Source organism: Odontesthes bonariensis, chromosome 21 (genome assembly GCF_027942865.1).
Source record: "Odontesthes bonariensis isolate fOdoBon6 chromosome 21, fOdoBon6.hap1, whole genome shotgun sequence".
Taxonomy (NCBI): Eukaryota; Metazoa; Chordata; class Actinopteri; order Atheriniformes; family Atherinopsidae; genus Odontesthes; species Odontesthes bonariensis.
In genome coordinates this window covers 7,785,967-7,810,723 of record NC_134526.1, presented here as the reverse complement: position 1 = coordinate 7,810,723, position 24,757 = coordinate 7,785,967, and the positions used below count along the sequence as shown (strand labels likewise).

Below are 24,757 nucleotides of genomic sequence, written 5' to 3'. Positions count from 1 at the left end.
GTACTGATTTGCTGCCAGCTAAATTGCTTATCAGTTGTTCCGGTCTTTGGTTTAATATGTGTGTGTCACAGCTTAGACTACTCACCCAGAAGCTAGTGATTGGCTTTCTTCTTCAGTTTTCTACAAACAAAGCAATAACATGAAACTAATTACTTCTTGTAAACCAAAGGAAAAATTCACTAAACACAGTGTTGATAGTATTCAAATAGCTTCCAATGACTCCTTATAGGTTAACTATAGAGATTGACCAACCATAATCATCATCTTGGATAAAGCGAATAGCCTTTAATTAAAGATGATTAAGCTTTCAGCTCCTGCCTTTCTTTGAATTTCTTTTATGGTTCTATAAAACTGCCAGAGAGCAGTCCTCCATCAAAATGGTTCCGAGCTCAAATGTTCTGTCATTGCTTTAAGTGATTTTGAGCAATAAGAGCTAAAAGGTGGTGGAAAGAATGAATAAGGGGAGAGGGAGTGAGGAAGCTTTGGAGTGGGTCCGTGACATCAAGCTTGTTTACTCTGGCCTGCAGAGAGGAGGGCGAGTCACGCGTTATAAAAAGCTGGTGATGAGTTTTGTGCTCGCGAGTTCAGACGTCGTGTTTAAAGATCACACATCTATTAAGCTGCGAGCTGAGATGAAATGTGCTTGTTTTGTGTGTATTTATGAGGTTTTAAACAGAAAACTGGAGTCTCAGATTACACAGGTCCATTTCATTTGCAATGCATAGTATTTTCTTGTAAGACGTTTTAATTAAGGTTAAAATGCATCAAATTTCATTAAATATCTAAATGACACATAATGAAGTCCACAATTAAAAGCACAATAAGCTTCTGCTCTCGTACTGAATTGCTTTGTAATTACTTTGGGTTTTGTTCCATTAAAACAGCAACAACACAACTAATAGTGAATCTACGGATGACAATGATGTTTGATATAAAACACATCACAGTTATGTTACAGTTAATGATTTACCGCATAGAGAATGTTTCTTTCATTTGCTCTGTGCCAGCCGTCCTGTTTATATTTGTCTATGTTTGTGTAGATACCTCCACAGAGCTCAGCAGTTGGCTTTTCAATAGCCCCAAGCAGCCAGATTTGGATGACTCTCAACCATTTAGTATGCAGTGGCTGCCACTGTTGGGGAGCACTTTTTTATATGTATGCAATGCTTTCACTGTAGAGTCTTCATTTCAGCTAATAAGAGTGTTCTTGTTTTATTCTATTTAAAAACAACAGTGTGGAACAGAATAGATGAGTGTTAACCTGTCAATAACAAAGTATAACCAACAAGAGCGTATAGCTGTTATTGAGAGAAAAACTGTGGCTTCAGCTAAACATTGGGAGGACAATAGTTTAATTATGACAAGAGAGCAGAAATGTATTGAATTGAAAAACAGAACGGTGGCAGCGAGGGCAGAGTAAACGAGCAGTTTAAAATCCGAACTGAGTGAGTCATGATGTGATTTCAATGATGCATTTCATCAAATGAGGAACTGTTGTCAGCCTCTCCTCGGATGCTGCAGATGACCCGACCTTGTAAATGAGTTTTATGAAATGCATTTAGGTTCATTTTTTTTATTATGTGCAATAATCAAGGCTAGATTGCAAAGGTACATAGAATCACGTGGACTTTTCATGAAAAAATTACATGTTTTATGCTTCACCAACCTTAGTATTTGTTTTTTTTTTCTCCTGAAATATGTGGCATAATTAAACTTGGCATTATACCTCGAGTTATAAACAACTACAATACAGCCACAGTTCTGGCAGAGCTTCTTTCCTAATCTGGCAGGCCTTTCTGAAACTTACAGCCTTGTCTGCCTCCGGCTCTGCCTGCAGAGTTGGGTAGCATTTATTTTCTTTTCCGTTTCAACAGTTTGTTAATTCCTTAGAAGAAGGACTTAGAAAGTGAATGAATTTACGCACTCTAGCTGAATAATTGGCTCGTTGGTGCAAAAATGTATCCCAATCAAACAGGTTATTTCCATACCATAGAAAAATTATATTATGTGTCTAGTAAATTGCTCCCTTGCAAAACTAATATTGAGTTGCTTAGTAGTGGGACCAATTTATACCATATGTGTCAAATCGAAGTACAATGATTTGCTCTAAAGGCTTTTGGGGGAGGGATACATGTGATGTATCCTGACAGCGCTGGTAGGATCAGACACTCATCGAGTGCCATGCAGTCCTCCATGAAGTCAGCAGCAATGCACCTCAGATTAGAAGTGACCTATCCCAGTTCAGCTCATAATGTAGGATAGGTCAACATGAAATGTGCAAATCCAAATCATGTTGATGCAAGCCACTTTAAAAACAGATAGAAGCAAGAAGAAGGGGAGAAGGAAATGATCCCAGCAAAGTGAAGCACTTGGGTTGTCTTTGACATCTCCAGAAAGTTTTGAGTCACATCAGAGTGTGTGGAGAGGTGAGTGTGCGTCCGTCCAAGCGTTTGTTTGCATCCAGGTTGTTTGCAAAAGCACCGAAGAAAGAATATGAGGAAAAAAAAACAAACAAGTGTTCCATAACTTAATGAATTTGATGAGATTTTTTTTTCTTTTTCAAACTATTTCACGCTTGGTAAAACACTGTAAATCCATAAACAAACACATAAACAAGCAGAAAAAGATTGATGCATTATGAATAAATCATCTGGGTGCTGAAACTCAATATTAACTCTGCGTTGCCTGGAGGGTTTAGTGGAAGCTTACGACAAATCCATCTTGATGTCTGAGGAACTGACTGGGAGGCAAGTGCTTTAGCAAGTACTTATCTTGGGAACTTAATTACCAAAACAAATGATGATTGTGATGATACAACAGCAATGATTCTTCATTACCGTTATTCTTTACCTGGGGTTGTATTCACGTCGTCTTCATCATTATGAGCATTAAAACACCAGGGTAATAAATAAAAGTCAATCACTTGGTGGATTCGTTGGTTCAACACTTTAATATCTTCATCTCTGTTTGGCTCTCTAAGACATTTCAAGAAAAGAATGCAAAAAAGATACATGAATACAACCATTTTTGGCTGATATCTGTAAATAATCATGCTGTGATGGCTGAATTCAGCCATTTTTAACTTATCTCCTGATAATACAAGTCATTGTGGGAATAGAAGTCCACTGTTGACTCATGCGTCTCAAACTGCTTCTTTTTTTACCAACAAAAGTGTTTAGTGAAATTTTTGGCCCTTTTTTTTCCTCCTCCTTGGAGTCGCAGATGAGTTGTTTGAGGGGTGAGCAGTTCATGGATGTTCGTGAGTTTATGGAGGAGTGCTGTTTGAGAGGTTGAGATTTAGGAACAGTTCTTAATATGGTACAATCAATCATATCTTTTTTTTTAAAACAACAATTGTGTTTTATATTAGAGTTATTAGAGTTATGTTGGTAGTCATAACCTCTCCCCCCCAAGCAGCAGCTGCTAAAACGGCTCGAAGAACACAATGAATAACCCGAGGCCTCAAAAGATTACAGACAGCCAAATGATTATTATGATTATTGTTTGACACTCGTTCAGATCAGAATTTGACCAACGTTGTCCATTTCTTTCCATGTAAAAAGAATACTGACAGAAATGCAGAGATGGCTCAAATCCAGACGTTATTGTTGGCCATTTTTACCTTTTCCATATGTTAGAAATGAAAGATTTTGTGAATTCAGGCCTTACCAAACTAATTAGATAAAAAGACTTACATTACAGTCTCAGGAACTCAATGGTAAAGAATCGCAGCTGCTATGGCAACTAAAGGGCTTTGTCAGTTAAATCAATTACATATATGATTGTTGGACATTCACTGAGGTGACTAACGCTGCTTTTTCTCTCCTGGGAGGACAATATTTTAAATTCTTGTTATTAAATGATGGAATGGTATTTAAATAGCTTAATAAACTACGGCTGGTCACCTCCAGCCATGACAAGACAACCAATCTTTGGTAAACAAAATAACTAAGTACTTCTGACAAAGATGCATGAAAATGTGCTATTTTGGTGTGTTCTACTTAACCGTATTCCATAAATTCACATAAAGTTTATACACTGTCTGTGTCCACTCATCCATTATGTCAAGCATTTTGGTGATGGGGGAAGATGCACGGAGGAAGACGAGGAGGTTGACAGTGACTGAAGATGACAGCCAATGTGGTGACGACTGTCAGGGCAGCCGGTGTGTCTAAATAACCAGGTGCTGCGATTTAGTTTCTGCCTGGTTAAACAGTGGAATAATTGGTCAAGTTAGCCAGTAATTAGACCGGCTCTGCTGTGCTGCATCTGAGATCCCAGCAACATCTCCACCATACTAATTGGGCTATTTATACCCAAACACATTGACCAGGCTCACAGGCTTCTCTTCCAATTGGCTTTTTTGCACGGGTTTATTTTTTTCCCTCCGAACTGAAACACAGACGCCTCAGCTCTCCCTGGCTTTTGTTTTGCTTATCGGTGTCGTATGAATGCCACTGTGAGCGACTGTCCCTTCCTCCTGAGGAGATGGAAGCATGTCAGTCAGTCAGACCTGCATCCGCCTGATCAACAGAGCCCACTGTGAGAACCAGACATGAATAGTTTTTTTTTAGAAAGGGACATTTTCATCTTTCTGCCCTGGCAGCTCATTTTTGTGCCAGAAATGAGCTGCAGCTGTGAGAGTCCATCTTCAGCTGTAGATCTCTCCCACCCTCTTTGTGTGTTATGGCTTCTTTCTTTTCTCTGTCTGTTGCCCGGTATCTCTGCGTCTGTGTTCTCTCTGCATTCTTCCCATCCTTACATCTTCCCCTCTCCCTCCCCCTTTTCTTGTACTCCTCTTATGTTTTATTATCCGTCCTTGTCTCCCTTTTTTTTCTGTCCTCCTTTCCCTTTCAGACTTGCCCTCAAACCCCCATCAGGAGCAAACAAGGTTCCTTGACATTCAATTTCTGGCTTGCCACACATTTCTCTTTTGTATGTGGCTCTCGTTCTTTTGCAGGACTCTTTTTGTGTAAGTTGAATAGGTGGACGGATGTGGCATTGGACAAATAGCTGGGCAGATGGTTGAGTGGGGCTGAATGAAGAAGGAACCTGCATGTTTTTGTGTTTGTTTTTTTGGGTGTCGGCCTCAGATGCCCCAGCTTAAAGAACAAGGCCATTTTGTGGGGATGCTGTGGGGATTTTTGACAGCAGTTTAGCAATAAAACAAGGGAATAATGATTCTCTTTTTATATATCTGGTGTAAAGTGTCTTTGTCTGGTCGTATTGCAATAAACAACCAGGTAAACAGTTTGATAGTGTAATGAAATCTGTTGTAATTGTTGTGCTGGATGGAAGAACATCTTTAAAATTAAATTTTTTGCTTTGAATAACCCTCGTATAACATTTATGTTGCCATAATCATAACTGTGGAAATGAATTTCTTTATTACACAGACATGAAATAATTATCATGGAGTAAAATGAACATGTCATGATCACATTTAGCTGTTGGTATCCTGCCTTTTTGCAAGCAATCCTCATCCAGCAGGTTTGGTACTGTGTGTGGGTACTAAGATATCTACCTATACTTTTCTGTTAAACCAAGTAAAGCCCATAAAATATTTCCCTTTCATGCAAGGAAAAAACAGTCAGTTCATATTATTATAGAGAAATTCACATCATATGATATCATCATTTTACTGACGACAAACAAATAACTTAACTAAGTACGTTATGTTCTAAACTAGGCTCTGCCTGATCAGACAGTGTTGGCTGATTACAGTGTACTGCACCCAGGTAAAAAAAAAAAAAATGCAAGTCAGTCAATTCTGTCAGAAATGACGTGTAATGAGGACGTGTGGATATGTGGCTGCGTTTGTGTTGGTGGGTCTGCTTGTGTGTGCGTGTGCAATGAGTCCTGTTGAGAGATAAATGAGTCTGGTTGACATTGTCTGGAACAGGTGGTGAAATCAGCAGGGAAGGCATACAGACAACTCTCATGCACACACTCAGAGACACACACACACACACACACACACACTGGCGCTCCCAATTTGACTTCAACGCCTGGCTTGTTTGAGAGTGTACCCCGTCTGATTGGATAAAGACGGAACAATAGGTTGTCTTTGAATTGCTCCCATATTGAGTGGCTGATGTATTGATTACAGAGGAAGAGAACCCACATTAATCATTCACAGCATGCTTGATTGACTGACTAATTTTCTTTTATGAACAGTGTATGCCATTTATAGGCCTCAGTGTGAATTAGTCAGATTGTTAACAGATCGGTTCGCCCTAGAATAACTCTTAGTATGCACCAACTCTCATTGTCTGTCACCGGCATATGAAAAGGTCAGTAGTTTATTTGTATTGCTGTGTGTGTGTGTGTGTGTGTGCTTTCAGGTGAGTGTAGTGCAGGACTCGGTGAACATCTCAGGCCAGAACGCCATGAACATGGTAAAGGTTCCTGACTGCAGGTTGGCTGAGGAGCTTGGAGACCTGTGGGAAAGCTCCAGATTCACCGACTGCTCCCTGTGTGTCGCTGGCCAGAAGTTTCAAGCACACAAAGCCATACTGGCAGGTGAGAACAACTTTTAGCACATCTGGGACAGGTGATGGATACGGTCTTATATTTAGCATGTGGGTGCTAAAAGCCTCTCTTGATGCAAAGCACATCACTTACTGTTCTTTGATATAATTACTTACATTCAGTGATACCTGATTATAGTGATCATGTCGGGTACAAAGTGTTCAGTATGAGCATGAGCTTAATCTCAAATGCTTTCTTATGCTATTTTTACACTAAAAGAATGAAATGGGTCCACCCTCTCAAACAAAGCGATTAAACCCGTTACCCTTGTCAGTCGTAATGTGTTTATCTTTGGGGATCTTGGAGCTACAGAGACTCCCGAACCTGTCCAGAAACTACCACTGCCACCTCGGGGACAAGACCGTAGCTATGACGATATGAAGGGATGGCATTAAACTGGGTCTTGAAGGTGGTATTTTCTGATAAGCCCAACTTTCTGAGATAATTGAGCTTGTTTGGTATTTTTTGACTGGAATGTCAGCACCTCACTGCAGGCATGATTCTGAGCTGCCAGCTATCTGAGAGACGGTTACAAATCAATCAATCTCTTATCAACTCATCAATTAGTGTGCGCATCAGGGTGTTGTGTACTCATCAATACAGAATGGAGCTTAAACCGATAAAAGACAGGGATTAAATACTGCTAAACACTTCATCATGATACCCAAAAGGCAGATGTTAGTGGGCATTAGTGACAGCCTCATTTAAAATGATTGTCCAAACCTTTGACTGGTTCCATGTTTGAATTGAAACATTAAAGATATTCTGAAATGAAATTATTTGCACTATAAACAGTACACTGTACATTATAATATCCCCTTTGCATTAACACAAAGTAGAGTTTAACAATTGTGTAACTGCAAAGTGAGTCGGCTTTGAGAAAGGAATCCCAGTTGTGGTTTAACAGAAGTTTTAGTGGAACTGAGAGAAATAACCAAAAGTAAGAATCAACATTTCACGAAAACAGTCATATTAGCGGCCTGTGGTGTAAGACTCCAGGCATAACGAGAAGTAATGTATCCATAGACACAAGGCAGCACAGGAAATACAGGAGGCATGGAACAGGTGGAGTGCTTATTAGAGATACAGATTGAGCCAAATGTCCATATTAGTTCCCACTTTGTTTAACTGTTTGTCCTTTTTATATGTTCCTCTCAATGCTTAGGCAAGGTTTTCTTTTAGTACTTAAGTTTGAATTTTGTTAACTCACTTGTAAGTGACTTTGAATAAAGCATCTGTTTCATGACTAAATGTAAAGAACGACACAGAGCTGCACCTCTTCACCACTCGACCTTTCCGCCCTGCGAATGAGGAAGACCATCTCTGCTGATGCCAAAAAGAAGCGGTGGAATTAAATTCTGCAGAGGGGTGTGATTCCTGTGTGTTTTTGACCATTTGTTCTGTGGTCTAAGCCGCGCATCATTGCTCCACGTTAAACTCCACGTGCATCAAATTTAGCTTGATCATAAATGCTCATATTTGATGCTGGAGAATGTTCACCCTCGTTGCCTTTAGTGCCGTCAGGGGTGAAATTAGAGTCTAGTGTGTTGTTATCAGAGTAAACATCCATAAAAATCTAAAATGCATTTATATTTATTTGAATATTGCAATGTTTCAGTATGAAAATAGCATTTTTAATTATCTCGGCACTAATACCCACAGTTTAGTGTATTGTATTATTCATAGAAGTGTTTGTCATTATTCCAGGTTTCAATGGAGAGTTCAGTTTTGGTCTAAATGGAATTTCAGAGACTTTCTTGCTGTGACGAGTATTACATTTCATTTGAATGAATAATTTTGCTATCCGCTGGGATGGTTAAATTTGAAATTTGAACTGTGTGTCTTCATTAGCCTTTAGGTGAGATGAAAAATAGCTGCACACACACTCGAGCAAACAAACGTGAACTTGTTTCATATATTGGCACTTTGATGACAGCCGGCATCAGGCGGCAGAAGTTTGAGGGACTGGTGAACTGTGTGTCTCTGCGGAGACGAGGGGAGGCTGTTCATTATTGGATTTGTTGAAACGTGTGTGTGTGGAACCATTTTAATTATGTGCTGCTGTGGTTTGGGGTCCCCCCCTCTCTCCTCTGCTCTCGCTTTCTTTCTCTCTCTGCTCTGCTTGCTTCAGATGACGTCCCTCCTCCTCGTTATTCCCCCTCTCGGCTGTTCCCGTGACAACTCTCCCGGCCGTAAATCGCCGTGGAGACGGACAGAGAGGGATCAAACGAAGGAGGGAGAGCAGCTCAAATTGGCTATACACTACACATGTGATCTTTATATCTGTCTCATTTGGGGTCTTTTACCTTATTTATCTCTTACCTTTTCTCCGTATCACTCTTTTTTTCAGTTTTCTCGCCTGTTGTATTCCTTCTTTTTCTGTTTTCTCTTTCCACCTCTGTTTCTCCATCCCTCATTGTGCCCTCTACTGTTTATCCTTCATTCAGTCTTTGCGCTTTGTCTTTTTCTCCTCATATTCTTCTCTGTGCATTCATCTTCCTACATTTGTCTTCCTGTCTCTTGGTTCCTCTTTCTCTTTCCCCTCCATTCTTCCCTCACTACAACCCTCTCCATCAGGCTCTTGCTCACCCTTTTTGTTGCTGCAGTATGAGCTCACCAGTATTCAACTGCACCAGACAGAATTACTATAGTTTTTGTCCTCGGAGTCCCACCTGCCCAGTTAGTGCTGAGTTTGGTCTCAGTGCAAATATTTAAGCTGCTCTGTGTCTTTGAGCTTGCTCGCCCCAGGATCCGTAACATCTGTTCAGGCACTACAGATGTGAAATAGCCTTTTTGGAAAAGTCTGGCGCATGTGCAGCAATGTGCATAATGTGCAGTATCCTTGTTAGATAAACCAAGCATAATGAATAACCAGTCATTAATGACAGAAAACAACAGAAGACCGTTTCTTAATTTGCCAGAGACTTAAAAGATTTAGCTGACTGGCATGTCTTTCTTTTTTTTACAAATATAGTATAATGTGACATAAAGGCAGGAACCAAGAAGACTCTTCAAGTCCAGTCATATTTGGCATCTAGCTGTCTTGTTATATAGTTTCTCCTCTTAGAAGCTTTCACAGATTCCCATTGGCCAGTTATTTAAGGGAGAGGGGGGCCGAACTGATACTTTTTGAGGGTTTTCCTATTTCCACTCATTTTTATTACATTAGAAACGGCCTTCATTTGCTTCTGTTTCACTCACATTCACGTATTTGTCTCTGATCATTCCTCCACCCACTGACCAGCCTGTGCACGAGTATTTGGTCACTGTATTATTAGCTGCCTGTAAATCTGAAGCACACCTAAGTTATGATGGTTACAGTAATTCACTCACTCATATGAGGTCTACCTCTTTGTGCTTTAAGCGCAGAGCGGCGGAGGGACTGTGACCCATGGAGCATTCATCCTGTGTGGGATCCCGTATTGATCTTGTTTGTGTGTGCAGCCAACTTTGTGTTGCAAAACTCAGAGAATATCTGTTATAAAAGCCCAACAATATAAAGCATTGTTGATTAAAACAATGAGCAAAGACATCATTTGTCTGGCTGTCTTCCTCTGTTTTCCATGCAAACACAACAAAGAGCAGGAGAGTTTGAGTTTGAATGTCTTTTTTTGTTTGGTACTTCTGGACTCCACAGTTCAGACGACCCCTGGAGGGTAAGCACTCACTGTAGACCAGAGAACTTCATTCCTTAACAGATTTTTGTTTGCCTTTGCACCTCCAGTAGAAACACTGAAACGTGTTGGCATACGAGTCAAAATACCTTGTTAAGTTTCAGTGCACACCGGCACAATAAATGCTGAACTTTTCTGGCAGTCGATTGTTGTTTTGTTCCATTTTTCAAAGTATTTTAAAAGTAATTAGCTTCTGTCTACAGTAGACATTTTACCAAGCTTTTATGCAGCTTTCATGCACCTTTCTTGAAATGGCCATTGCCGGTGCTGCATGCTTGTCTTTAGCCAGCCAACGTACACTTATGTCACTGATGGGTTGTCTCATGCTGGAACAGGACCCACCGGTTCTATGAACCATGATCCTCCTCAATTCCTACAGTGTGGAGTCAACAAGGGGCGCTTCATGTCATAGTAAAAAGAACTATGACAAACATCTTAAATAACCTAAATTTGGTCATTTCTGTCTTTGTCCTGATCATAAACATGAAACACAACATGTATGAAAAGGCTGCACGATCTGCTCTTTCCTGTTGTAATCAGATCCACGACGGCAGCAAAAGGTTCTGATCTTTATAACTTACATGTCCCATTATAATCTTGGCACTCACTTGAATAACACAATTTATTATTACAATGATTATTACTTATTTGTGCCTTTCGTCAGGTTGACTGATGGCACCTGTTTCCAAATGAGTAATTTAATGGTTAGCTGCATTAACAACCCATTATTAAGTAGTTGAATTAATTGTCATATCACTGACTTTGGCACCTAATTAATAATGTGTTGAAATTTAATAAGTTGCTAAATGATAATGTGTCAAAGAGTCAGAAAATGGCGACGGTAGTTTCTATGTGAGTCTTAGTAAAAGGCCAAGCTGTATCGTATGTGGTAAACAACTGACTGGGAATAGAGTTCAGGCCGAGCTCCATCTGTGAGGTTCAGCCTCCGCCTGTGCTGAAACTAACTGCTGTCACGGCTGGGATGATAAGAGAGAAAATACACGGTGACATCGCCTTAAGTGGAGCGACAGGGCCAAGATGTGGTGATTATTTTAATCTTGCTGAATAATTTTACAGCAGTGATTTCAAGAAGCAGAAGTTGGAGTGATTTATTTAATTTGCTGCGCTGCGGTTGCGCCTGCAGGACCTGTCTGCGGTGGAGATTAAACATGACCTCTCCTCCTGCGGTCACGGCTGGAATATTCAGCGAGAAAACCCGCTGCGCTTAGCTTTCAAAACAATGCAACAAGTAGCTCACGTCACGGATTTAATGACGAAAACACAAATCCAAACAAAAATGAATAAGTCAGACTCTGTTTTCATTTGTCAAACAGAATTTTTCTTTGTTAGCTTTGGATATGAACTAAATATGTGAAAATCTTGCTCGAATTAGGATTTTCACATGGTTTATGTGTAATTGGAGGGATAGTTTGAAATGTGGGGATTTATAATCTGTGTTGATCAATGTCCCCTTGCAGAAAAGAACACAGCAGGACCTGCTCCTTCAAAAAAAACAAATAAAATAGGCTGTGTGGACATGCTGCAAATGATGATGATATTTAAACATTAAGACAGACCTTTATAAATGTATATCATATCAAATAAGCTTCGGTCAAGTCAGTCTGTCAGCTCTGAATACTGGCTTAACAAAGTAGAAAGGTGATCATGAGTGTGTCAGCAGGAAGGAGTTGCAGATTACTTTTTTCCACATGGTGCCTCTTCAGCTGTCAGGGCTGTCAGTCATCCCCCTGCTCTCTTGAAGCCCAGTGGCAGGTTGTTCACGGAAATCAGAGACCTGACCATGTTATCAACACTACGCACAATAACAAGCCCTCCTTTCTCCGTCTCTGTCTTTCCTTTCTCTGTCTCAGCGCGCTCGCCGGTGTTCAGTGCCATGTTTGAGCATGAGATGGAAGAGAGTACCAAGGTGAGTAGTCAAATTTTTTTTTCCTTTCGTGTCAATGAATGTGTCTCCCTGTGTTCCTCCATCTCATATTGACCCTATTATCTTGTGTCATTAAGGCTACAATGTGTAGAATTTCTTGAATTTATTTATAGAATGAATAAGACAACACAATTGCTATTATTGAGAAAGAAATTGCCTCACAATCTCTCTCTGAATCGTAAACAAGCTGTATCTTTTCAACAAGACAGGTTCATTCTTGATCCAGGTCCCACTTGCAATTAAATGACCAAACTGTCCTTTAAAATTGATTAATTCCAAAGGAATTGACACTCAATCTGAAGAAGTTTTTCATAGATTCAACTTCAATTAACTTTAATTCTTGTATTTGTGCCATTGATCAATAGCAAGATTTTGGGAACGCATCCAAGTTTAGGAGATATTTTGTCCATTCAGTTTCTTTTAAGCTTCTCACAAGTTTACAATCTTAATGCAAAATCATCTGTGGCAAGCAACTGAGATCTGGCTCTATTCTACCGTTTACCTTAACCATAACTAGAATTATCAATACATTTTCAAAGCAACAGATGCTGTGGCTCATCTTTACAATTTGTCAAGTTTAATAGAGAACTATAATATTATTCCATTCACATTGTTTCTTACTTAACGCATGTAAGTTAATGCTCCAGATTTGATTATGTTCACACAGAATGTGTGTCCTTTTTCAGATATTTTCCTCTTAATCCTAATGCAAGGTTTTCTTTTAGTCCTAAAGTTTGAACACACTTGTAAGTGACTTTGATTAAAGCATCTGCTTCATGACTAAAGGTAATAGAATGAAAACCAGGAAGTATTGATACAGAGGGAACAAATCAAAGGGAAGTTATAGCCAACTTAAACCAGATGTGTGGGGAGAGGAGAAAATTAGACAAACTGAAAAACGGCAAAGAACCATAAAGTCGAGACAAATTCAACCAAACTTGAAGATCTGATAAAAACAACCGACGCAAAGAAATTAAATGACAAAACACAAACTAAAACTCTACAAAACCCACAGACGGTGACATTATTCATTGATAAATATGCTGATTTATTACATTTCTGACTTGAATGTCAGGCTCTGGAACTTTTAAATTGATTTCATTACAGCCTAAAAAACTAACTGCAAAACCTTTATTTCCAACCTGTTATTTATTCCCCAAATGTACTTGATTTGGACAGTGATGCATATGATAGATGTTAGATGATGTTCGACCTGTAGTATTTCTGTGTATATTTGTCGGCTCTTCTTTTGTGTATGCTATGCTTTTATAGAGATGTAAATCTGTTTACGTGCAGTCTGGGGTTCAGTCTCCCTTTTGGGGACAAAGAAGACATACAAACAGATATGTGAACATATAAACATATACAAATATATTAACATAACATTTTAAGGAGAATTTGTTTCAAAGGTGAGTTGAGGTTTTGGGTTGAGCATCTATTTTTAAGTCGTGCAAGCTATTAGGAAATGAATGACGTCTGAAGTACTGGAAATACAGGATACGTGTGTGTGTGTTGTGTGTGAGATGCACAGGTTTGCTGTGCCACATTTGGTTGTTTTCATTTGATAGGAGGTGGTGAAATTGAACCGTGGTGATTTAGCCGTCATGTCAGTGGAATATTGATGCCTGCACAGCTCAAATGGGGAAATTATAAAGCACAGAGCCAGGAAATGCATCTTAATTGCTGCTTAACTGGGCGTCTTCATCAGAAACGGGGAGAAATGGTGGGCCATGTCCCCATACAATTCAGGGAAAACAGATAGATGAGTTAACACTCCTCTGCAGCACTCTATAGAGGAGAGATAAACGAGCTCATAAAGAAACACTCTAATAGAGGGCTGCTCTGTGTTTGGAGGAGAGCTTGAGATACTGTAACAGCAGGACTGTTGTCTGTTTATGTGACACTATTGAAATTTGACTTTATATTACAGAGGGATATCCTCTTAATTCTTTACTCAAGTGACTCTAGTGAAATTGTGTGGTGATATTTGTTACATTACATTAAGACTCCAACACACTTTGGAAGTCAGCAAGATAAGTTTAGTCACCTCAGCACCTTCACTGAGAGGACAGTAAAAGTAGGAAAGCATGAGCCACAATTACAGTCCCAGGCCTCTGTGGACCAAAGCTTTCTTCAAGCCAGGGTATGCTTGTAGTCCAGGGCTGGAAGCTCCAAGCCAAAAATACTGACTTGTTGTGAACTGAAATGTGCACAGTTAATGCACAGCAGCTGTAAATAACAGCATAATTTGATGTTATTACCCATCACAGCTAACAAAAAAGGAAGCAAAGTGACCTTCACAGTCCAGAAGAAGCTGCACTTGGTTGTGTTCAAACAAGCCAGAAAAGCCCAAACGTGCACAGTCTTTGCAGAAGTAATGCCTGGCAGTTAAATCTCCAGCTCGTCTGGTAAAACTCAGCTCATCAGCTGCAGGATACTCTGGCAACAAGCGACATTCAGCTTAGAAAATACTGACACACTCTGTATAGGGACAGTTGACTGTATAGTGTTCACTTGAACTGTTTGGACATTTTTTGTGTTGATTAACGTAGTAAAAAATTGCCCTTCTGTGGCCTGTTCTGAGTAATTCTGCCGTGACTGCATACGTTGTTGCGTGTGTCTTGTGCTTATTGCTGAAACTGTAGCAGCCCCAAGCTGCAAGGTCAGACCTGCTGCTTTCAGATTATTTCTCTGTGTGGTTATGCTGCTACTGAGTGGTCAGAGTTGACACAAACACACTAAACTGTTAGTATACCCAGCCTGACCCTGCTGAAACGCCACTGGTCACCTTGGTGATGATAAAACTCTGTTTATAATTGGTTTATTGCGGTGTTTTTCTTCTCAGTGCTGAGGGAAAGGCTCAGGTTACCGTCACTGTGCCAGAGAGCGATAAAGCTTACTTTGTTGGCTGCAGGCTCAGTCGAGCAATGAATGCTCAGGATTCACTTTCAGGAAAAGAATTAGAAATGTGCTAGAACGTAGTTTTGTTGGAGCGTGTTCAGACTGTTCAAATGGCTCTTAGAGGTTTTTTTCCTTATCATCTGGCTCTCGGAAGTTGTTTTGTATCATGGCGGACCGTCCGTGTGTGTGCTAAACAAGGTGAGTGAGTGACTGAGTTTCGTTAAGGCAGAATTTTGCAAACTCACATAGAATAAGAAATACTCTGCTGCTTGGGGTGATTTTTGAAAGATTGACAAAGCATTAATCTTTTTCTTTTGCCTTTTATCCTGATAAAGCCTGTGTGTATTCCACTCTCCTGTCCTCTCCACCCATTCAGAACCGTGTGGAGATAAATGACATGGAGCCAGATGTCTTCAAAGAGATGATGTGCTTCATCTACACAGGCAAGGCCCCCAACCTGGACAAGATGGCTGATAACCTGCTGGCTGCAGCTGACAAGGTACACAGTGTGTGTGTGTGTGCTTGCACCTGTTACAATGTAAATTTACACACAAGCCGGTGTGCATGATAATGTACCTAAAATACACACCAGAGACACATCTCAGCCCAGAGCCGGCACACACTTCCGATCTGTTCTTGTCCAGGAGAGTCCTGCACATGTAAAAACAGATTTTACTCCTCTGTAACTAACTTCATCTGTATTTTGTCAGCTAACGGCTCCCATAAAGTCCTTTCTGTTGTTTTAAGTTTAACAGGTGTTTAAACTAGGGCTGGGCAACGATTCAAATGTTTAATCTAATTAATCACATGATTTCCCTGATTAATCACGATTAATCGCATTTGTACGCAAAATCCAAAAATGAATTCAAAAGTAGCGTATAGCTTTTAGCATTTAGTTTTATTTTAAATGTGCTGCCATATAAATGAAAGTGCCATAACATTTGTTGTGCAAACACACTTTTAACATCAGCATCTTTCTGTAGTTTTTATGTAGAAGCCTCGCTCCACTGTCTGTTTCCTTGAATGACTTGCTGCTATCAGTTGTGTGTTTTGCCTTTAAGTGATATTTTAAACTGGAACTACTACGCTGAGAAGACAATTCAACTTGGCAGTGTTTACAGATGACTTTGGTTCTGTTGACTCCGCCGTCTGGAAGAACTTTAAAATGAAAATGGCCGAGTAAAAGTTCCGTACCTTTCTCCATGTTTGGTGGATCCGCCGATTACTTTCTTTTCATGTTCCGCAGTAGACAGCAACAGACTTTTACAAAATAAAAGCCTGTGAGCAACAGACTTTTACAATACTAAAAAAAATAATAAAACAGAGGTGGTCCGTGGCATAGTGGGTTGAGCAGGCGCCCCATGTACAAGAGGCTATAGTCCTCGCTGAACTGGCCCCGGTTTGAGTCTCGCATCGAACGGCCATGTGCTGCGTGTCGTTCCCCCTCTCTCTGCACCCTGCTTCCTGTCTCTGAACTTTCCTATCCATTAAAGGCACAAAAGCCCCAAAAAATTATTTTTTTATTTATTTATTTTTTTAAATAAAAAATAAAACCTGCGTTAATGCGCGCTAAAATATTTATCGGTGTTAAATAATTAGCGAGTTAACGCGATAATAACGAGTTAACTCGCCCAGCACTAGTTTAAACATTATTAAACCTGTGGACTGAACCACGATCGTCCAGTCGGCACCACTCATTCCCTTAACTGAGTCACCCAGAGTTGCTCCGGATATGGACAGACTGTATTTATGGCCTTACATGCAGTCATCAGCCATGACATTTAAGCTATTTGCCTAACACTGTGTAGGTTCTCTGTAACACATTTCTGAGACATTAACTTAGTCAAACTCATGATTCACGTGTGCAAACCGTTAAGGACTCTCTGTGGTCGCACACTGGACTCCTAGATGCCAAAATGTTCCATGCATGTACATTTAACCAGTTAACAGTCCTTCTACTCTTTTATCAGAGTTTCTCCTCAAAACAACCGTCTGCTCCGTCTTTTTCTCTTTGTGGAGGTTGATCCATGCATTTGTCACACAGGCGAATTCACAGTAACCATGACTCTGGCTCCACTGGACGTTTTAAGCAGATCCTTTGGCTGGGTGGATTGGGCTTCGGTTCCGAGGCACCACATGGATGCCCACTCATTTCAGGAGTTGGAGGCTGTGTCAATGCTTTGGGCTCTTATTTGTCTTCCTCCAGACAAATAGCAGTTCAGGGCAAATTTTATTAGGGAGTGCCATTGCAGCACTGGGGCTGAGGGGCCGAGAGATACTTGGTTTGGAACCTTTAGTTAGGAGACAAGATCCACATGAGTACCAGGACCCAAGTTTTCCAAGCAGAATATGGCATAGTAACAAGATCAGTGTCTGCCTAAGCCCCTTAAAGATCCTAAACTTTAAGCTATAAGGTCTGTCAATCCCCCTGAATGTTTAGTAGGTGATAAATGATTTACATGTTTTTGTCTATTTTTATGCCACTATAAGTATAAATCCACTAAGTATTTGATGATTCACCAACACTTCAAAGAATAACAGTCATTTATTGGAATTTAATCCAAGAACGTAAATGAGAATATATCTGTTTGCCTTTTAAAGTTTCTAAACTAAAATTACACATGGCAGATATTAGCATGTCCACAGCAGGCAGGCATGCAGCAAGATAACGTCATTCAAAGGTGTCAGTCAGTCAGTCAGTCAGTCAGTCAGTCAGCCAACTCTATTAACATGGTTAATAGCAATGTAGAAATGTGACGTCTTTTTCTGTTTCCTCCAGCTCTTTCAAACAAGTGAATGAAGAGATTATGGCAGTTCCACGATCGCAGTTATCTGAATAAAACTCGTAGCTCCTCAATACAAAACATCTCAATAACTTTTCATAGTAATCCAACAATAAAACCTAAAGACTTTGGGATTTCGCTCTTTGTTTTTCATAAATAAAATGGTTATTTCGAGCTTTTCCTCCCACGTCTGGAAGAAATTGTCATTTGCTTTATGACATGGAGCTCCGAGTTTGTTTTTCTTCAACCGATCCTCAAATCCTCCATGCAGAGAACACTTTGTGTTGCTTACTAGTCCATGAAAGAAGAGTCTTAAACATCCTATTAAAAGGCTCACTTAAGGGTGCCTCCAACCCCTGCACATCATAGGTAAATATATGCCTTGCAAAACTGAAGCAACACGATGTCCCCTGATGTGTCTGCTGAACCTCTGCAAACTATCTTAAAGTATGACAAAAGTTTGTTGTGCCTGGCAGTTTTGTAATCAAACTCTGGAAATATTTCCTTCTGCCTCCCTTTTGATAGTCGTCCTTATCACCACTCCTTCCTCAGTTTGCATAATTGTTCCTCTTCCTTCTCTCCTCCACAGTTTTTCAATTTAAGCCTCGTTGTCACTGCGGTGGAGTTATTCTGTTTCCGTATCATTACACGGGGCAGCAGTAGTTGTTGGTGGCAGTGCTGTTTAAGTAATTTAGTTTACCTGCCGTCTCGTGTCTCTCTGTCGTTGGCAGTATGCTCTGGAGAGGCTGAAGGTGATGTGCGAGGACGCTCTGTGCACAAATCTGTCTGTAGAGAATGCTGCAGAGATCCTCATCCTGGCCGACCTGCACAGCGCCGAACAGCTCAAGACGCACGCTGTGGACTTCATCAACTAGTGAGCTGCATGCTTGCACAGAGATCATTCATCTCCAGAGCTACCTCCACACATATGCTAACATCTTTTCCTCACACACACACTTGTATGCTCAGCTTCTTGTCAAAGGGAGTCATTCACTTTTTTAGTGGGATCTCTTTTATCTCCAAAGGAAAATTTCATTTAAAAACAGTTCAGACGGTTCAATTGCTGATGTTAATCATGTTGCAGTCATCCTGTTTTTGTAAGAAAGAGCCTATTAGCATCCGTAACTGCTATTCATGCCCACAGAGTTGATTGATCCAGTGTTTGGATTTGCAGTTGCAACAAAAAGCTTTCTTTTTGTCACCGCCTAAATTGCTCATCACCTTCGCCGTGTTTTCTGAATTCTCTGCCTCACAGCCAAACACATTTCCCATCCTTTTGTTCATTCCTTTGTCCTCTCGTTACAGTGTTACCACATCTCCTGGCCTTGTTCCTGCCTGGGCTTCAGCTTCCTTTATTTTCCTTCCTTTTCTTCCCTTTATTCCTGTCCTGCTCTGTGCTTTAGTGTGCCTAAAGGTGTTCAGTAATGCAGATTTCTGCCCCTAATCCCAGTCATTAATTGTGGTTATGGGCGTTATGACAGTTTAATTTGCGACAGTGTTGTTGTGGTGGTGGGAAAATTGGCCACAAGGGACTCCTGGCCAGCAAGGCGTTATCAACCTTCCTCCTACGGACACAATTGACAGCAATAAGAGCAGCAAAACAAAAATCAATTTAGAGGCAGAATATCGAAAAGTGGCGACGCAGAGGAACCAATAATCCTGCCCCAGTAGCACCTCAGCCTCTTAGCCTTCTGAAGCATCTTACAGCCACTTAATGGAGACAATAGAAGTTCTTTTTATCATCCCTCTTGTCTCGTTTATTCATCCTCTTCAGGGATGGAGCAAAGAGTAAAGCCACCCAAACTCTTTATCTACTTTGTTTATTAAGCTTAAACAGCTTTCCCCCTTTTTCAGTCCAACAGCAATCTGGAACCAGAGTCAATTTGTGAAATAACATTTCTTTCCATTTTGTAGAAGTTCTGCTCAGCATGATGATTAGCACTGAATAGTCATCATAATTGACCCTCTCCTCGAAACTCTCCCACCGTTTACCCTTCATCACCTCCCCGTTTATCTGTCACCCCGGCTGTCTTATTCTTCTCTCTTCTGCACATCCCTCTATCTTCCCCTCCTGCTGCGGTTGCTCTCCTTGTGCCCTTTTGCTGGCCTATTGTCTCAGCTGCAGCACACTGGCCATTACTGTAAGCAGGGGTCCACTTCCTCCACAGAGAATAGGGTCAGAGGTTGGCTGGAGGTCTGGAGTTGCTGTGCAGACAACAAATGAGCACACACACACACAACAAACCCACCAGCGTGCCAAAAACATACATGCCAAGACATACACACGAGCGACCATGCACAAGCACACATGCCGTTGTTTATTTACACATAATTTAATTATGAGAAATGTCATTAAAGGCCACACAGCGGTGTGCGTGATAGTGCAGCCGCACACCCTGAGGGTGTCAGGAGGGTGTCTGCTGGTGTGAGCTAACATTTGTGGGAGGTGATGACCACAAGTTAACTCATCAGCAGTTAATTATACGACCTGTCTGCACACACACGCTGATAATGCACGAGGAAAAAGGACTTCCTTTGTGGTTATCTGCAGGAGTAGACTGAAGAGAAAGCAGTTACTTGAAAGCTTAAGTAACCAGTAAGAAGACAAACAAGAAAAAACAACTATTGATTTTTGAAAAGTGTTTTTTTCTATTCAGCCATTTCATTGTGACATTTAGTCTTTTTTTTTTTTCATTCTGAACTTGTGATTGCTTAACATCATAGGGGCACAATAAAGGTTAGTACTGGATTTGGAACAAACGGCTTGAATGTGAGGAATTGAGACTCAACTTGTTTATCATATGAAGCACTTGTGATCAGCAGTATACAGACATTAGCAGAAAACAATTAAATATAGCAAAGTTTTCGTGGATTGTTGTCGAGCTGGTATAATGTATGTTCGGGTCTGAGAAGCTGTGGTCCAGAAATCAAAGCACCTCCTCATAATTAGGAGTTAACAGCTTTGTAATGTTCTTCTTTATGTTTATTTGAAAATGTACTATCTGAAGTCAGCAGAATAATCATTTTCTGTTGATTTACTGATGAACTGAGTAATAATCTTATAAATAATTTGATATGATAAAACCACTAGTCAGCAGATGTTTTCATCACATGCCCACATATTTATATCAGTTTCTTTTTCTTCTCAAAAATGACCTCTTTGGTTAAATATGTTAAATATATGAAGTAAACAACAGCTCTGCCAGCTGGTGTGACAAATCTGTATATCTCATAGCAGCACTTCCCTTAGATGGAGTCATATTGGTGTGTTTATTTGCCTCTCCATTCCGCTTGAACCACCTTTTCCTCTGTCTGCTTTCAGTCATGCAGCTGATGTGATGGAGACATCGGGCTGGAAGTCCATGGTGATCTCTCATCCACACCTGGTGGCAGAGGCATATCACTTGCTGGCCTCGGCCCAGTGCCCTTTCCTGGGTCCCCCAAGAAAACGTCTGAAACAGTCCTAGTGGTCTGCAGCGACTCTCCTGTCCTAACCCTGCTGTGTCCTCCTGCACCGGCGACCTCTCCGCTCCTCTCTGCTTCTCTCTCCCGGACCTCCTTTTGCTCAGATAGGAGACAGAGACCCAAGACTGACAAGGGCTTGGCTATATATCGCTAGGGGAGCCAGACATGCCACAGAGGAGGTGCTACACATCTCTGTAGGTGGAGGTTGAGTGAGTTCATTAAGATCTGAACATGGATATTCATGGATTGAGAGCCCACAGCCTTCTGTTTTCCAAATCCTTTGTCTAAGATGTTAGAAAGCTGAAAACGTCTGCTGCGAGTGAGTCCTGTAAAGAACTGATCCTGAAAATGAAAGGTCAATGCTTATCCTTGAAAACACTATTTTGTGACATGTGTGTGACACGTACAGTGTTAAAGCCCAAACTGTGCTTGTAGAGACCATGCAGCTCCTGCTGATCATTTAAATAGTGTTTTGTAAACTGTTTTTTTTTTTTTTGTCCTTATTGAAAGAAGGCACATCTGAGCTCAGTGTTTAGCTTGTGTCCTCAGCCTGGCAGACAGGTCAGGATTTGCAGAAATTACAGCTATGTTACTATGTCTGAGGGGCGGTCGCAGTGTTTTGATGTATTTAGTTGAAAGATCAACCGTTTTTCACTCGGATGGCAGGTTGAATTACTTGCATGTCCGAATCAGACGATCTTTCATATTCTGTAATGGACTTGTCTTTAAATCACAGAGGCACCATTTTACATGTTGTCATATAACAGGACCGTTAAGATTCAGTTAAATGGAAATTAAAAAGCAGAGGGAATCTCGCTTCAGAGTAGAGACGCGGCACAGTCTGGCTCTTCTCGTAATCTGCGGCGCGTAGGTTTTTTTCTCTTCACTTTTCATTCCTCGTAAAAGCCGCACAAAGAAAAGCTGCATTCTCCCTTCTTGTCAAAACTGTCATGAATGTGGTTGTTCTGTTTGTGTTAACTTTATTGAAAGTGCCACTCGACAAAATTGGATTTCATTCCTGCATTAAAGCTGGCTGATCCACACAGTGTGAGCAGAAAAACGGCAGAAAAAGACACGCGCAGCCGATCTTAGTGACTAAAACAATGTTTTGTCATGAAACCTATGAAATACATTTTTCATTTTCTCAAGCATGTCTGGGTCTTTTTTTTTGTCCTCTTTAGGATTTGTCCACATGTTCCAGATAATGATTCATGAGGTTATTAAGGTATAGCTGTTTGCAACCTGCTGCCAGTTCACTGTGTCTTAAAGGTATAGTTCAGTCTCTCTTAATCCTGATGTGATCAAAGCTCAGTCTTCTGTGTAGTGCCGACAGCGAGGGCTCATATCCAGCCGCGTAGTATGTGGACTCAGCTCTTACTTATGGTTGCAAGCCTGTTTGACTTGGCCTTCTTAGCCTTGCTCAGTGAGCAGACAGGTTGTAATCACTCCACAGAGAGTTGGACCTCTCTGTTGGACTGTATTTTAACAGGGATTTCCTTGTGTTGACCAAAGTTGTGGCCCCATGGGCTTTGAGGAAGCTCATCCCTGAGCTCTACAAATCACTCCCCATCAAACAGCGAGTCTGGCCGCCGGTCTTTGGGGATATTCTGGCTTCGTCATGCTGCTAATCAAACACAAGGAAAGCCATCGTTATACCTACAGTCCGGTGTAGCGTTAAGAGCATTTTGGAGAAATTTGTGTAACTAGATCATTTGATGGTAGCGTATTTGACATGTGAGTTTTCTTAAAAATGCATTTTTAGATCATTTTATGCACATAATTAAGAAGAGAGATGACGTAAAGTGAAGGAAGAGAAACCGACACTGAGCAGACCCGCCTGAATCAGGGATGCTGCGATTCATGTTGTGAATGTTATGACTGCTGACTGAGGATTATAAGGCCGAATTAATATAAAGGAAAAAGTATTGTAACTCTGATGGTGATTTTATAAAAACACATCCTCTGTGTGAACAAACAGAATGTTTAAGTTTAAGTTAAGCTGGACTGTAATGATGGAATAAGACTTTGATGTGAAAGTGGGTTACCAAAACATTGTAATGTAGGTCACATCTGCGTTTTTGTAGAGCGTTTTTCCTCATGTTTTTTTAATTTATTTTTTTATTTCACAATGCTGAAATGTTTTCAGTGGGTTACCAGTCTGGCCTGCAGGACGACCCGTTCGGCACCGGGACTCCAGCGTTACGAGCATTGCTGTCACGATACGGGCAGAATATCGTCTGGCATCGCCTTTTAAAAAAAAAAAAAAAAAAAAAAAAAAAAGCAAGGCCTTTGACTGAACCCTGTATGCATCATGTAGCATTAGTTGTGCCTTCACAGATGTAAAAGTTACTCATCCCACAGACGCTGCCTTTTGAATTGTTTGCAAAAACCAAGCAGGAAGATCTCTCCCTTCTTCAGAGAATTCATTTTCCGTTGATTTTGGGGGGGGGAAACATCTAAGTATGATAGTGTGATTGGTTTCAATCCAACTGAAATGAGCTCAGTCCCAGAGAAGGAAACACAATTTCTGAATCTCGTTTCAATGTTTTTAGATGCGTTCTCTTTGACAGTGTTTTAAGGAAGTGTTCCTCGTCCATGCAGTGATTTCTACAACAGAATTGTGTTGTATCAGTATTGGGTCCCATGTGTACAGAGATTTCTTTTTATTCCCAGAATCTTTTAATGATTGTATGTGCAGTCTGGCATGAAATTCCCGAATATGTTGCAGTTTTACTCTCCCCATCTCAAACCTTATCTGCTGTTCTGTTCCAGCTGTTTAAAATGTGGCTGAGTCATCAAATTAGAAATCAGCCTAAATTCTACAACAACAAAAAAAACAACCTCACTTTCAGTTTTCATGTTATGAATTAAAGAACTGCTTTGTCTAAACTCTCTCCAGGGTGTGTGAATATCTCTCTAACATGTACAAGTGTGTCAGAAGCTGAGGGCCAAAAGAGAGTTTACACTTTGTAATGCTCGATAGATCTTAAGAGAATCATTCCAGCCAATGTTTCAGAGTTTAGGAATTTTGCCATAAAAGTCAAATTGTTCCAGCCAGTGTGATTGTACATTCATGTCAGCATGCTGCTTTTTGGGGGGATGTCCGTGAGAAAGTGGGAAGCTTTGTTGCTACAAGTCGTCTGTGTGACCTTCCCCTTGTGAGCTGAAGTTTATACATCAGTGGATGATTTTTTTTCCCCCTTTCCTCCGGCTTTGATAGTGAGCTCAGATAGCAGCTTGCAGTCAACCTTCTGTGTCTTTGTAAAGATCTGTGTGTGCTTGTGTCTCTCTGCTGGCCTTAGATGAGACAGTTGGGAGGGGGTAGATGGAGTGATGCATGTGGAGAGGCGTTCTCAGTTGTTATGCATGCTGTACGAGTCCATCACTCCCTCCCTCCTCCTCGCCTCCCCATCATTCACTCATCTTTTTATGGGAGAAAGGAAAGCAAGGCGTGGTAG

At 40.7% G+C, this 24,757-nt stretch overlaps 1 protein-coding gene across 4 annotated transcripts in view; it reads left to right on the top strand.

Annotated features, from left to right (window-relative positions):
• The window catches only part of spop (speckle type BTB/POZ protein), a 112,616-nt gene extending 88,423 nt beyond the window's left edge, over nucleotides 1-24,193 (top strand). For all 4 annotated transcript variants that reach the window (XM_075453727.1, XM_075453728.1, XM_075453729.1 and 1 more), the window contains 5 exons: nucleotides 6,345-6,522; nucleotides 12,077-12,132; nucleotides 15,428-15,550; nucleotides 18,566-18,708; nucleotides 21,157-24,193. In XM_075453727.1, coding sequence (XP_075309842.1) covers nucleotides 6,345-6,522; nucleotides 12,077-12,132; nucleotides 15,428-15,550; nucleotides 18,566-18,708; nucleotides 21,157-21,301 — 645 coding nt within the window. In that variant the 3' untranslated portion in view covers nucleotides 21,302-24,193. The remainder of the gene's footprint in view (nucleotides 1-6,344; nucleotides 6,523-12,076; nucleotides 12,133-15,427; nucleotides 15,551-18,565; nucleotides 18,709-21,156) is intronic.
• The last annotated feature ends 564 nt before the right edge of the window (nucleotides 24,194-24,757 follow it).